Raw genomic sequence first — 13,720 nt, 5'->3', positions numbered from 1 at the left:
GTTTCCGGACTGTAACTTTGTCATGCATCGAGGGATTTCAAAATAACTAGGCATAAATGTCTACCACAACAAGTGGACATGTCCCGACATAGACTCATGTCCCTACTTTCAAGGTCAAGTTCACACTTATAGTTTGAAGGTACTCATTCTCTCGAGAAGAGTTTGAAGATACACATTCATGTCCGGACTGTAAATTTATCATGCATGGAAGGATTTTAAAATAACTTGGCATAAATGTCTACCACATTAAGACAATGTGTCGCGGCTAACGCTCATGTCCGTTTGTCCGTCCGTGTGTGCCCACTTACACAACAATGATATCCTGACTGTATCTTGGTCATGCATTGAGGGATTTTGAAATAACTTGACACAAATGTCTATCTCATGACAACATTCTGTCGCGTCCAGGAACCGCGTCCCTTTTTCAAAGGTCAAGGCTACACTTTTATGTTGAAGGTTAAACACGCTATTATTCTCAGTAAGAAACCTTTTCGGGGGCATTGTCACTTGGGTGACAGCTCTTGTTAAGGAATGTATTGTAAACACAGATGATTTTGAAGCAATTCAAAAATAAAAGTATATTGATCTCCGAATAAAACAATTACCAATAGCTCTTTACATATAACCTATGTCAAGTAGTTTTTATATCTTTGACTCGACTCGCATGAACATGATGTTAGTGTATTTCCTCATACCTGTCTAAAATTCAGGTAACAGTCTTCCATTATATTGATCAATAATGTATCACCATATAACAAAAAAATCCTGAATTTGGTCTTTTTGAAATTTATCCCATTTTTTTCATTCCAGTGTGTGTTCTAATTTCAGTATTTATCTTGAAATTGAAATCTGAAATCCAAGGTATTAAAAGAAACCATTTTTCTGATTTGACATTAAAAAATGCATTACTTTATTAGACTCTTTTGTTACTATTTGTGTATTTGTTACAATTATAATATTAAAACAGTTGTATGTTCCAAAGAAAATACATTTAAAATTTTAATCTCTAGCAAACCTACCAAAGTTCATGATGAACAATGTCTTTGGCCTCCCATTAAGCTATGACATACAATTCTGGTAAAATGCAATGAACCACTCAAAACTTTATAAGAATATCTAGTCAGTCATCAGATGTCTACTAGTTCATCGTCATTTGCTTCATTTCTTGCTTGCTTTGCATAAATACTTTTCTTGTTATATCATGATATAAAATTTGCTACGAAACATGCGAAGGACATTTTGGAAAGTAAAATCCATTTGGCTTATTTACATATGGATTTTTATATTTCTTACCATGATTAGTTGATGTTATTTGTAGAAAATGAGTAGGATTATAGGTGAAAAAAAATGTACAGGCTTATATATTTTTATCATCTTATATTACTAACTACAGTAGTGACACAAACACTACTGTCATGTCACATTACATTTACAATTCTTGTAAGTCTTGTACTTTCCTTTCCAGGTAGGCATCAGTGAAAGTATATATTTTTTAAAATTTAATATCTGACCCCTCTCTTATGGACAGTGCATACGAAATGTATTATTATGCAAACAAATAGTACTAATACTTAAACTGAATAGAACATGACCTGTGGTTAAGAATGATTTGGTAAGTTATTTTTTATGAGCGCATTTTTTGCGCAGAACTTCTCAATTGCTGCATGCAGCAACAATTGTACTTGTCTTGTAATTGAAAGAAAATAAATAAAATTATTAATGGTTCCCTGTCAATTTAACTAAGATAAACGTAGTAACAAGGGCAAGCAATCCATACCATAACAATATGTTGAACTAAAATCTCCATCGAGCGAAGAAGTAATTTTCCCAACGTAGTTTTGAACAAATAAAAATCAAAATTGTGGTAACAAGATTTTGTTTTAGTGGGGCGGGAAATTGAGAAAATAGTGCAAATTGTGATACAAGCATAAAACTTTAAGGAAATCATCTTTAGAACATGTAGATTTCAAAAGTGAAGTGGGACCAAAAATATCTCTTCTCATTCAAGATGGCCGCCATTTTAAAAATAGCCGCCATATACATTTGACGTACATACTAGCTCTCTCATTCCAATTTTTGGTACAGACCTTTAACTAACACCAAAAGCATGAATATAGTTTCTCCTTTTCAAAAATTTAAATCTTACAAAATTTCTCTTTTATACCTCTTCCAAATCCAAGATGGCGTCCAATATGGCCGTCGATTTTGAGCAAAACTATTATATCATTTTTATGGTATAATTTGTTGCACAGATGATGTTTATGATAAAAAGTGTTTAAACATTTCAGAGATAATCAAATTATATGAAGGTTTTTTTTAACTTAGACTTGTCTTCAAACTCATCTGATAGACCATTGGGATAAAATTCTGACAATTTCTTATCAAGATCAGACCAATATGGAGACTTCTAATTTCTTTTACAAGATGACATGAATCTTATCAAGACTCAGTCAAACCCAGTCTTTGAAATAATCCGAGGGATCACTAATATAGTCATTCTAACGAAGATTAATGAAGATCTGATACAAACTGTGATAGCCAGGATGTTACTTGTTGACGATGGAAGGCGGTTGACATACGTCAAATCGAATGCCATATGCTTATCATGATATTTATTAATTATGCAATGAACTCGATTCATAAAGCGTAAAACAATTGTATTCAATTAATGAACAGGTCTCCGTTGCGAAGTAGTTAAGCTTGTTTATTAAAAACAACTTGCTACTAACCGCTATAGGTTTGAATCCCACTCTGAATTATATGATGTGACCTAGGTAGCTAGCTTATGGAACATGGCTGAAAAAATATATATGAGCCGTGTCACGACAAAACCAGCATAATGGGTTTGCGACCATCATGGATCCAGACAAGCCTGCGCATTCGCGCAGTCTGATCAGGATCCATGCTGTTCGCTTACAAACCCTAATACAAGTAGAAAAACTGATCGCGAATACCATGGATCCTGATCAGACTGCAGATGCGCAGGCTTGTCTGGATCCATGTTTGTCGCAAAACAATTACGTTGGTTTTGTCGTTCCGCGGCTCATATATAGGCACTTGAGCGTTTCTCCACCTGTAAAGCTGGAAAATTGCCTGTTACCTGTATTCTGTAAAAACAATCCTCTTCTAAACTATCTTCATTCATTATTCTTGAATCTTCACCACCAAATATACTGCCAATGCACTTAGAGTCATCTCCACCTCCTACAATAGGTTTCATCATTTTTTACAAAAGACATAAATTATTTCATCCCTATTAAATTGTTCTGTTTATTTAATAGAAGGGTCTATGGACACGGTATAAATTTATATGAAACATGATACCATAATGCCAAGTAAGTTGGTCTCCCTGTCATATATCAAGTTATTGTGACAAACATCAAACAACGATTTTATAGTCTTTTAAAAATGTAAAATAGGATTTTTATCGGTGTTTTACTTATAAGTAGAGCAGACATAAAAAAGAAATATGACGGCTAAAGTCGACTTAAAGTGTATATCAATTGGTCTCTTCTTTGACTTATATAAATACAAAAATGTAGTAATAATTTGAGGTTATTATACATTGTTGAAAACAATATTGAATTCTGCTGGACGAATAAATAGCTGTAATGCTTTGGACAATACGCTAATCAAGTCCAATATAAGCTTTTGAAAAAACAAGAGCGATCAGTAATCACATGTGTCGCCTCATGATGGCCAATTTCATGTTTGGACAAATTTTGTGACAGACGGACAGACAGACGGACAGTGCACAACTAGACTAACCACTTTGTACTGATCATTCCTGTAAAATTTGGATAAAATTGCACCAGTAGTTTATGAGGAGTAGTCCGGACAAGCTTTTGCGTATCTGGCAACACACAGAAAAAAACACCTTTTTATCAAAGGGCCATAACTAGGCCAAAAATCATTCAACCGGAAAACCCGTGCAATATGCGCTAGGACTTGAGCTACAGATCAATCCTGTAAAGTTTCATTGAAATTGCATATGTGGTATAAGAGAAGTAGTCCGGACAAACTTTAAAAATAAAAATTATTAAAGGGCCATAACTCAAACAAAAATCATTGAACCGGAAAATGCTGACAATATGCACAACTAGACTTGGTACTGATCATTCCTGTAAAGTTTGGATGAAATTGCACCAGTAGTTTATGAGGAGTAGTCCGGACAAGCTTTTGTGTATCTGGCAACACACAGAAAAACAAACCTTTTTATCAAAGGGCCATAACTAGGCCAAAAATCATTCAACCGGAAAACCCCTGCAATATGCGCAAGGACTTGAGCTACAGATCAATCCTGTAAAGTTTCATTGAAATTGCATTAGTGGTATAAGAGAAGTAGTCCGGACAAACTTTAAAATTAAAAATTATTAAAGGGCCATAACTCTGACAAACATCATTGAACCGGAAAATCCTGACAATATGCACACCTAGACTTGGTACTGATCATTCCTGTAAAGTTTGGATGAAATTGCACCAGTAGTTTATGAGGAGTAGTCCGAACAAGTTTTGTGACGGACGGATGGACAGACAGACAGACGGACAGACAGACGGACAGACAGACGACGGAGAAGTGATCCCTATATGTCGCCACTACTCCGTAGAGGCGACACAAAAAACTGTAAAAAATCAATAAAATCAGTATTGTATTCAACAATATAATTCAGACCATTAATTGTAAAAATGAATGTGCATAAAACTAAAGGTAATATTGGAAATCAACATAATAATGGAGTTTATTTAGATTTATTTTCTGACACTGAACAATGCTTTTGATTAGATTAAATAAAATAATTAGGTTTTAAAACAATTACTTTTCCTCGACTCGATGATGAATTTGAAACCCTTGTATCCATATGACACATCCGACTTGAACTGTAGTTGGATTTCGCTCCCAAATGTGATATATGTCAATGGGTTCCAACCACAGTATTTGCTTGTTGTCCCATCAACGCCCTTTTCTGTAATCTCAACATAGTCCCAGCTACCAAAATATAATAATTACAATATTAATAAATGTGATTAAAAACAAGCACGATTAAAGCTTACGTCATTCAGAAAGTGTTATACGCCTTGTATTTTTTACTTTGAAAATCTACTTTTCAGCAATCCAGGTAAATAACTAAACTTATTACCACTTCTTTGTAGGCGACTTCTGAACCAGAAATTTTATTTGAAATATTTCTGGATAATCTCACATTATCCAAAGTAAATCTTGTATAATGAATTTCATCAAAGGCATGTAATAGACAGAAACTTGCTTGTTTTTAGTTCAAACACGACCTATCGTTTTTCACACTTTTTACGCGCTTCATATTATTAAAAGTTCAAAGTTTAAATAAACATTTAAAAGGTTTAACATGATGTTGTGTGAAAAAGTGGCAAAAACTTGCACTGTACTTTTGAAATGCATTCATAATTTTGCAAACTATAAGGTTTGAATTATCTGTCAGTTTGACATGGCGTCGTATTTGTATAATGAAACAAGTGTAAAGCAAATAGCTTTGATGGATTCTGAAAAAAAAAACTATACCTTAACACGCAAGTAAAAAAAGTTTTATCAATGACTTAAGTAAGTGAAGAATATCAACCCCTGATGATTTGAATACCCTTGGTATTTTGAAGAGGGCTCTAAAAGCCTTTCCGGCTATAAAGTAAAAAATTCTGGAAACAAAGTGATCCCTCGGAAGCATTAATCACAACAAAATAACATAAGAATTGCAGACTCGGTTCGATTGAGTCTGTACATGAGGGATAATGAAAAAGTGCAACATCCCTCACGCCCCCTAGCACCGGCTTGAGCGGTACTCAATTCTCAACACTTTATAGTGTTGGCATCAATGATAAAATATGTTTAAAGTGAAATATGCTTGTATGAAACAATGACTGAATCTTAAACTTTAAACAGGGATCAGAATTGATTCAATGTCAATGTTTTGTATCCTTTTTTAAAAAAAGGTAGCAAATTGCTTTGAGCTTTTCAGAGCCAAAATGTGCAAGATGTCTTAAACTTTCAAGTAAAGAACACAGATCTATACTTGTTACAGATTATGTTAAAATTAAAAATTGATATAATAAATTAGTCAAGATGTAATGAAATGATTTTCACTTTCGACTTATGTAAATGTATCTCTTTATTACAGATCCGAACCCTGTACTATTGTGTTAGAGCTGTCACCTCAAACCTCCAAAATTACAAGTTCATTTTACTGATACGTATCAGCAAGAAGCAAAAGTACTGTTCGAAATCCAAATATCTTGCCAAAAGGACAGCATTTATTTACAAAAATTTGACATAACCTATCTGGATGAACTGTTGGCAGTCTATCTACCCTTGTTTGCGACTGGTGTCGAGCTGGAGCTATGCTTAAAATTTGAACAAAAATGCCGCTGGCGAACTTTGCTATATACCTCCTTCAATATTGTTGTCTTTAAATGACGATATTATTAAAGGGAAGACAAAATACTTAGTACAGAAGTTCATAAAAGAGAAAAACAAAACAATGAAATACGGTCAAGATCCAAGAGTGCAGTGGAAAAATATTAGAAATAATATACTTCGGGGTAACACAAACAATGGTGTCTCAGTCGGTGTAGATTTATCAGGCTACGACTGTATAAACTTTTAAGTGGTTAGGTGGAATATAATTTAAGTATAGTTTATACTTTACTACGTTTTTTAACAGTAAAGTGTTTATTTCTGTGAATTTGTAGTGAATTACCGGTATTGTGAAAACAAAGCTCTGTGTAACGTGGCGATGCAGATTTTCATACATATTTGTAACCTACAATAATCTAATTAAAAAGGTTCTAGCACGTGACTTTTATTATGGGATCATAAGCCGAATTTCATTGAATAACAGGAGTGTCAAATTCAATATTCCAACAGGAGTGTCAAATTCAATATTCCAAATATTCCATGATGGCCATTTTTTTTTCTTTCCCATATAAAGGTCAGGAACAGTATATCAATAAAACCTGGTTTGCAACAATTTGAATTGCACCTTTTTGGGCTTTTTTAATCTTGTAATAATGGTGCATTTAATTTTCATATTGGTTAAAAGATGTCAGAGATATTTTAGTATCAGTCCTTGAAGAATTATTAGCATTACATCAATGTATCTTTGGTATCTTTAATGTTGCATCGATTCAATTTCTATGCTGCTGGAGTAACATTGAATTTTGATCCTGTTGAAAATTGCATTTTCTTCTCATTTTTCAACGTTGAAAACTGAATCTGGGTCACTGTTCAAAGTTGAGAACTGGCTCTGCCAATAATTCAACATAAAATTGATCAAACAGTCGTTGTGATCTGATTCCAATCATTAAACTTTGGATCAAAAGCCTATCGTCTGCTAAACATTTTCCCTACTGATTAGGGGAAGTTACCGTTACCGTAACCGTTTGCGGACACACTACAACTTTTCGCAGTGTTTCCTTGCCTGACCCGTACGGAAATGTAAATGGGGTTATAACTGGCCAAATTTAGAAGAGGATGCAATTTAACATGGCTGCTGTAGATCTTTAAGTTAATATTTATTCTACGAGTGGTAGATAAATTTTAACTATTGTGATATCTTTTAAATATACGGCTAAAAAATTTATAGGGATAACTTATTCGATTGTATTCTAGTAAATAAACAAAACAATCAATTAGTTAAAATTATACTTTGATAACTTTGATATTACAGTGTATTAATTTGATGTTTTTGTTATGTTCTGGTTATTCACGGACATGTGACAACGGTGTAGTCTGGATAAGGTGGCTTTTATGTGTTTGTGCATGGGTGATACAAGTGTATTGAATTTGAACTTTATATAGTTTGTGAATTACAGTAAATACACTTTTTGTATAACTGTAAGTTCTGAGACAGAAAATGACTCCCAGTTACTCTATTGTACTAGCTTTATTTAGGTTATAATAAGCATTTTAGAAAACTATTAGTTACTTACATACAGTTCTCGCTCTCTTCGACGATGAAGTAGTCGGATTTTAAGATCATGAAATTATCTTGAGCTGTCTTAAGCGTCCATGTACATTCTTCATTTACTCTGAATAGAAAGATGATTAGAATGTTAGTCTAACACTATCGGAATTTTTCTATATAAACAAAGAAGGCCCGAAGCGTGCATTATTCTACAACAATGCACTCGCCGTTCGTTTTTATCTCCCTGTGTATTTTCACATTGAGGGCGCCATTTTGTTTGAAAAATCTACTTAATAAAAACAATTTTTTGTCGAATGTTGTTGTGAAAACTATCTAGAATGAAAGAAAATGGTCTAACTAAGAAAATGAATCCGAACACCAATATCTTTAATTCAGTCATTAACGCTGTACAGACGTTTAAAATGTTGTTTATGTGACGTCACAATGTAGCGCCAAACATCACGTTCAAAACAATCAAAACAAGTACGCTATTTTAATGTCGCAAACGAGTTAAGTTTTACATTTATTTCACTTTCAATAATTTGTATGTCGCTTGAAAAAGTTTTGAGGAAAATAAAACAAACAAACAAAGTTTTATCAACGTTTTCAAAATTGGTTATTCTTAAAATGTTTCTACACATGGTAGATTTTACAACAGTTTTGTTTCACCCCACTGGAACAGCCTTTATTTAACCACCAAAAATAAAGTCCAACTTTGTAAAAGTAATATATCTATTTTTTCATGACGTGTTAGAATGGAAATAGAGTATTGTTGTAGAATAATGCACGTTTTTCGTTCAAATGCTTTGTAATTCAGGCCTATTGACCTACGTGATTATATTACTACGCATTTGAACTCAAACCGTGCATTATTCTACAACAATGCACTCAGAATTGATATTCATTTCCTAAATATACATGAAAACAAATACAGTATAAATCTATTGATTAGATCGTTTGTTTACTTTTAAAATGTATTAAAGATGTTGTCTTAATTTCAGTTAGACAGCGTGCCTCCAGATGATTCATGCTAACTTTCATTATCTTTGTTTTTGAGAATGTATTTCAATGTAAAACAGTGTGTAGTGAATAAATAAAAGTAATAACACAAAACAATTTGTACTTACAATTCACTTAAATGACCTATAAAGGTCGAAATATGCGGAAATAGCCCTTCTTGTGTTAGTCACGCAGTATAAATACGATGATAAATACTGCAAAATCAGTCAATAATTTCACATATAATGTAAATTATAACTTTAATCTTTTGACTTTTTTAAAAATATCACTAATTTTTCTCAAGAATAATTTTCTTGCAATATTTCAGCAAATTGGGAGGCATGCCGCTTTGAAAAAAGTACATGTTCAACAACTGCTATAAAACAAAAGAAAAAGCAGTTGGTATAAACTGAAATCTTCACATTAATTGATTTTCAAAACAAAGTTCAGAAAAGTTTTCATGATACATGTAGTATACTCTCTATAAAACTTTAAAATTCTACTTGATACCCATTTTTTGAGAGTACGTACCTTAACAATTTGTGAGAAAACAAGATTGGTTGTTTTAATGTGGTTTTTCTTTATTTTCCCTATGAGACGGAAACATTTGGACAAAGTTAGCTTCACTTTCATACGCCTATGATACGTAATAGATTTTCAAATTACACTGTATAAATAAACTATATATCGTTTGAGATAAGAGTTAGCTGCATTTATTCTGTTGTCTCTTTGCACTGGGTACTCGTATATTCAAGTCACGTAGAAGCGGACCTTCTTAGAACCTTGCTTTATAATATCTAACAATTACATGCAATACCTGTAGAATTCTGTGCCGTTGATTAATTCCGTCCGGAGCTGAATTTCAGCTACCACCCGTCCCCGTCAGCTTCTAAAGCAATTTCATCACCCACACCTGTGCTGCTTGCTAAAAAACAGTTGCCAATTTATGGAATTCTGCCATTTTTAGATTTACAATACTTGCACCGTCACATCAATAATACGAGTACGATAAAGGCTAATTGGATTTTGGCCAAAACGGAACGACGAAGCCCATATTGTTTGAGCAACCCTATCGTGGTTAAACTACCCCAATGTTACATATACGTTTTGAAAGTTATAAAATTCTCAGAAATGAATAAAGGAAAACCATTATCACTCTAGTTCTAATACTATAAGTCTATCTAAATTAAATTATCTTAATAATTATTTAAAAATCACAACTCACTTCATGTTCCTTCCGTTTCAATCCCTACTCTACCATGGGAATTGTTTCTCTCGCGAACAAAACGGAACAACAACAATATCACATACTCAGTTTAATATGTCACCCGCAGTAAGTTCCCAACCACTAACGCGACATTGTTTTTGCCTGAACGCCCTATATTTATGCAATAAAAATATTTTCTGTTCTTACAAAAATTACCTATGGTGACTTATAAGCTGTAATTGTACACACCGTGCGCGTTAAAAAAATTATATATGAAACCACATTCACATGCTGTGTACTAAAACAACTGCTACCAAGGTCCCTATTATTTATAAATTCTATTAATTTAATTATCTTGAATTTAATTAGCCTATTCATGACGGCTATCCGTCAACTGCAAATTACCCGTCCACCGCCCCCTAGCACCCGGCTTAAGCAATATTCAAAACTTTAAATCATTAAAATGGTGAAAATTTCTGAAAACTCTAAACCCCATCCTGCAGATTTCTGTTCATACGGCCCGGTTATTCATGAAACCTTCCCAATGTGGACACAGTAATTTGCCCCATTCCATGAAAACGTGGGCCGTCTATCGGCCGCTCCCCACAATTAGGTTAATTACCACCCTAATGCGGCACCTATAAGACACTAAAAAAAGTTCGACATCATAGGGTCACGATCATATACCTTAAAGTGCCCACCTGTATGCCAAAATTTAAACACAAGTTTCACCGCTCACGGAAATCCAGTCTATGCCGCCAACTTTTCCTGCAACTCAAGCTAGCGATGTTATGAGGGGCCCTTTTTTAAACAAATGCACGGAACCTTTAAATAATTTGCAATAACATTCCAATGAAAAATGTTTTCCCAATTAAATTTTTGGTTAGGAAACAAATAGTACCATTCCAGCTACACAATCCCACATAGCAAAAATTATCGGTCCTTCTACTTTAAAATTTATGAAATCCTCGTATAAAAATGTCCACGCCTACCCCAACCATTTTTCACTACACCAGTGTCCTGACCATTTTCCTACTATGGGAGCCCTAATTTAAAAAAATCCTTTCAAAAATACTACCCAAATGAGTGCCTGTTTTCACAGTTTCCTACAATTGTTTAGAGAAGATTATTGCGCTTGATCCTTTGTAAAATATGAAAAAATAAAAAAACTTTTTACCCCCGGGTTTTTTTTTTCCGACGTTTTTGATTTTATTACTGGTTAGAAAGAATATCAGGTACCCATATATTAACTAAATTAAGCATAAATTTGCCAATAATACCCCTATATAAATTAAAAACTTCTCAACAACTTAAACACTTTTTTCTTTTCACCAATGCGACATCGACGATACCATAAATACATGCTTAAAGCAAGAAAAAGACAAGAAAAAAAAGTGACCCTTCTGGGCCGCATTGAACCCACGGCCCTCCATTTTCAATCGTAGTTAACCAGTTAGTTCTAGCCCTATTTGACACAACTCTTCAAAGCGACGGTAACCTCATTAGGATTGAAATACCTAAACAAATACCCCGTGTGCCCCTAAACGAGAAAACACATGGCGTCAACTAAAATAAAACGTAGAATTTTGAAAAGGACCACACTTTATCTTCACGTAATAAAACAAAAGACAACAACTCTATACTTATCTAATAATTCATTTAATTTAACTAAAATATTTTCATAATTTAATTTATAAAATAGACTTTACCATTTTTCATTTCTTTAAATCACCTTATTACCCTCGCTATTGGTAGCTTTGCCCAACGGAAACGGAGCCAACTTAAAAAAATACATCACACTCATCCACAACCCTTACTAACAACTATTAATTAATAATTTGTTTCAAATGACAATGAAATTTATTCAGTATTGAATGCCTAGCGCTGTTGGATATTTTCAATGAAAACCCCTAACAACAACCCATGGTCGGAATATCCCACATGTTCTGTCCCCACATTTCTGATAGGCCACATCCGCAAATTATTTGAATTTTCAGGACGGATGAGCTATTTGTGGCCTGGAAATGAAACAGAAAAGCAAATCCGATAGCATGGTGATACGGTTAAATTTCTCTGAATATATAAAATACCCTCAACAAAGCTCAAAGCCTCAGCAATTAGGCTTATTTACCAGTCAGACAAAACGTCATTTTCACTTTTATCCAGCATAAAACAATATTACTGTACGCGACGGATGGACGCATGCCGGACACAGACCGACTCACAATTTAGCACATCGCCCGCGGCAGAGTGAGCTTAACAAAGACAAACAAAAGAAACAAAATATGTTCTGCCTGCAATGCGCCTATTCATCAAATCCATACAACCCGATTGTCAATAAAATCCATCGGAGGTGCATTATAAAACACTCTCGACATATGGCACTATTAATAAAGCCACACAATCCCTTGTGATGATTGTGGCCCAATTAAGCTAATAAAGTATTTTTTACAACTACTTTGATTCACCTAAAATCATCGACCATCAGGTACTAAATGGCGGCTGAAATTTGGCGGGCATGGTTAAACTTTGAAGAGCGGTAGAACGGGTACCAATATTATGCATGCAAACCGCTTTATGGTGTTGTTAACAGATTACTAATTTAACCTGTATTAGCGAACTGCCCGGGAGGTATCCCATGTACATAGTTATCCCCATTAAAGATGTATTAACTATGGTTAAAACTTATTAAAATTTGACAAACAAAGATTACGGTTAAATGTTATTTAATGCATGTTTAACGCCATGATATACCAAGGACATGACCCAACCTGGCCGGTGACAACTTTAACGAAAATTTTCAACAAAGTCATCGGTTTTTGATATGTATGGAAAGTCAACTAGTTACACCAGAAAAATACTTACATAGCACAATTTGTAAATAGGTTTAAGAAATAACTAATACTCCAAACTGTAGATTTCTATCGCTCACTAAACATCACTGGTTTGGAGTTCGGATGCGAGAAATTAAGATACGAGGGCGTAGCCGAGTGGATATAAGATGCGCATCAACGACAAACAGTGCATGTTTATTCCAGTGATAAAATCACCGATTTGAATATATTATTCTCCGATCTACACCACGACATAAACAAATAAACGTTGCCGTACCTATTACAGCCGCCTCCCGTTCGGTCGAGGGGGTTTAGAGCTCCGATGACTCTAATCCCAGTTACCTCTCCTGCGCCGTGGGTTCGCCATCCCCGGCGAGACTGCTTCGGTAGTTTAGCCGCGGAGGAAGCGTAGTCACAGTACCTGCGTTAACTCTCCAGGAACGACTGGTTTTAGGAAAACTACCCGCCTATATGACTTAAATAATTTGGAAAAAGGCCGTAAAAATGAACAATCAAACCCCAAAAACAAACAAACCTGCTACTTAAGCAAATTTGCCGTCCTGGATTTGTTTTCCGTACTTATTTGTCACGCGTCCGGATAGGGAAAAAATCGCCGGATTCGTGTTAGAACTAAACAAGTGGGCATTCATCTGCTAAATTTTAATGTAAAATTGTCATCTTTTATGGCTATGTTTAAGGGAAAATTCTCATAATGCAAGCTTACTTATAATGCTTTTAGACATTAGAAA

The 13,720-nt window shown here is 34.3% G+C and overlaps 1 protein-coding gene across 1 annotated transcript in view; it reads right to left on the bottom strand.

Annotated features, from left to right (window-relative positions):
• The window catches only part of LOC132753833 (tolloid-like protein 2), a 31,292-nt gene extending 21,498 nt beyond the window's left edge, over positions 1-9,794 (bottom strand). Inside the window, exons 1-4 of the mRNA XM_060744375.1 lie at positions 9,748-9,794; positions 7,957-8,055; positions 4,818-4,987; positions 3,101-3,204 (exon numbers count right to left, since the gene is read on the bottom strand). Of these exons, the coding sequence (XP_060600358.1) occupies positions 3,101-3,204; positions 4,818-4,987; positions 7,957-8,006 (324 nt within the window). The 5' untranslated portion in view covers positions 8,007-8,055; positions 9,748-9,794. The remainder of the gene's footprint in view (positions 1-3,100; positions 3,205-4,817; positions 4,988-7,956; positions 8,056-9,747) is intronic.
• Between the last annotated feature and the right edge of the window lie 3,926 nt (positions 9,795-13,720).

This window comes from Ruditapes philippinarum, unplaced genomic scaffold, assembly GCF_026571515.1.
Source record: "Ruditapes philippinarum isolate M1 unplaced genomic scaffold, ASM2657151v2 ctg6506_1_1_1_1, whole genome shotgun sequence".
In the NCBI taxonomy this organism is placed as follows: domain Eukaryota; kingdom Metazoa; phylum Mollusca; class Bivalvia; order Venerida; family Veneridae; genus Ruditapes; species Ruditapes philippinarum.
Note: the sequence above shows the minus strand (reverse complement) of the source record. Positions and strands in the feature narration are given on the sequence as shown.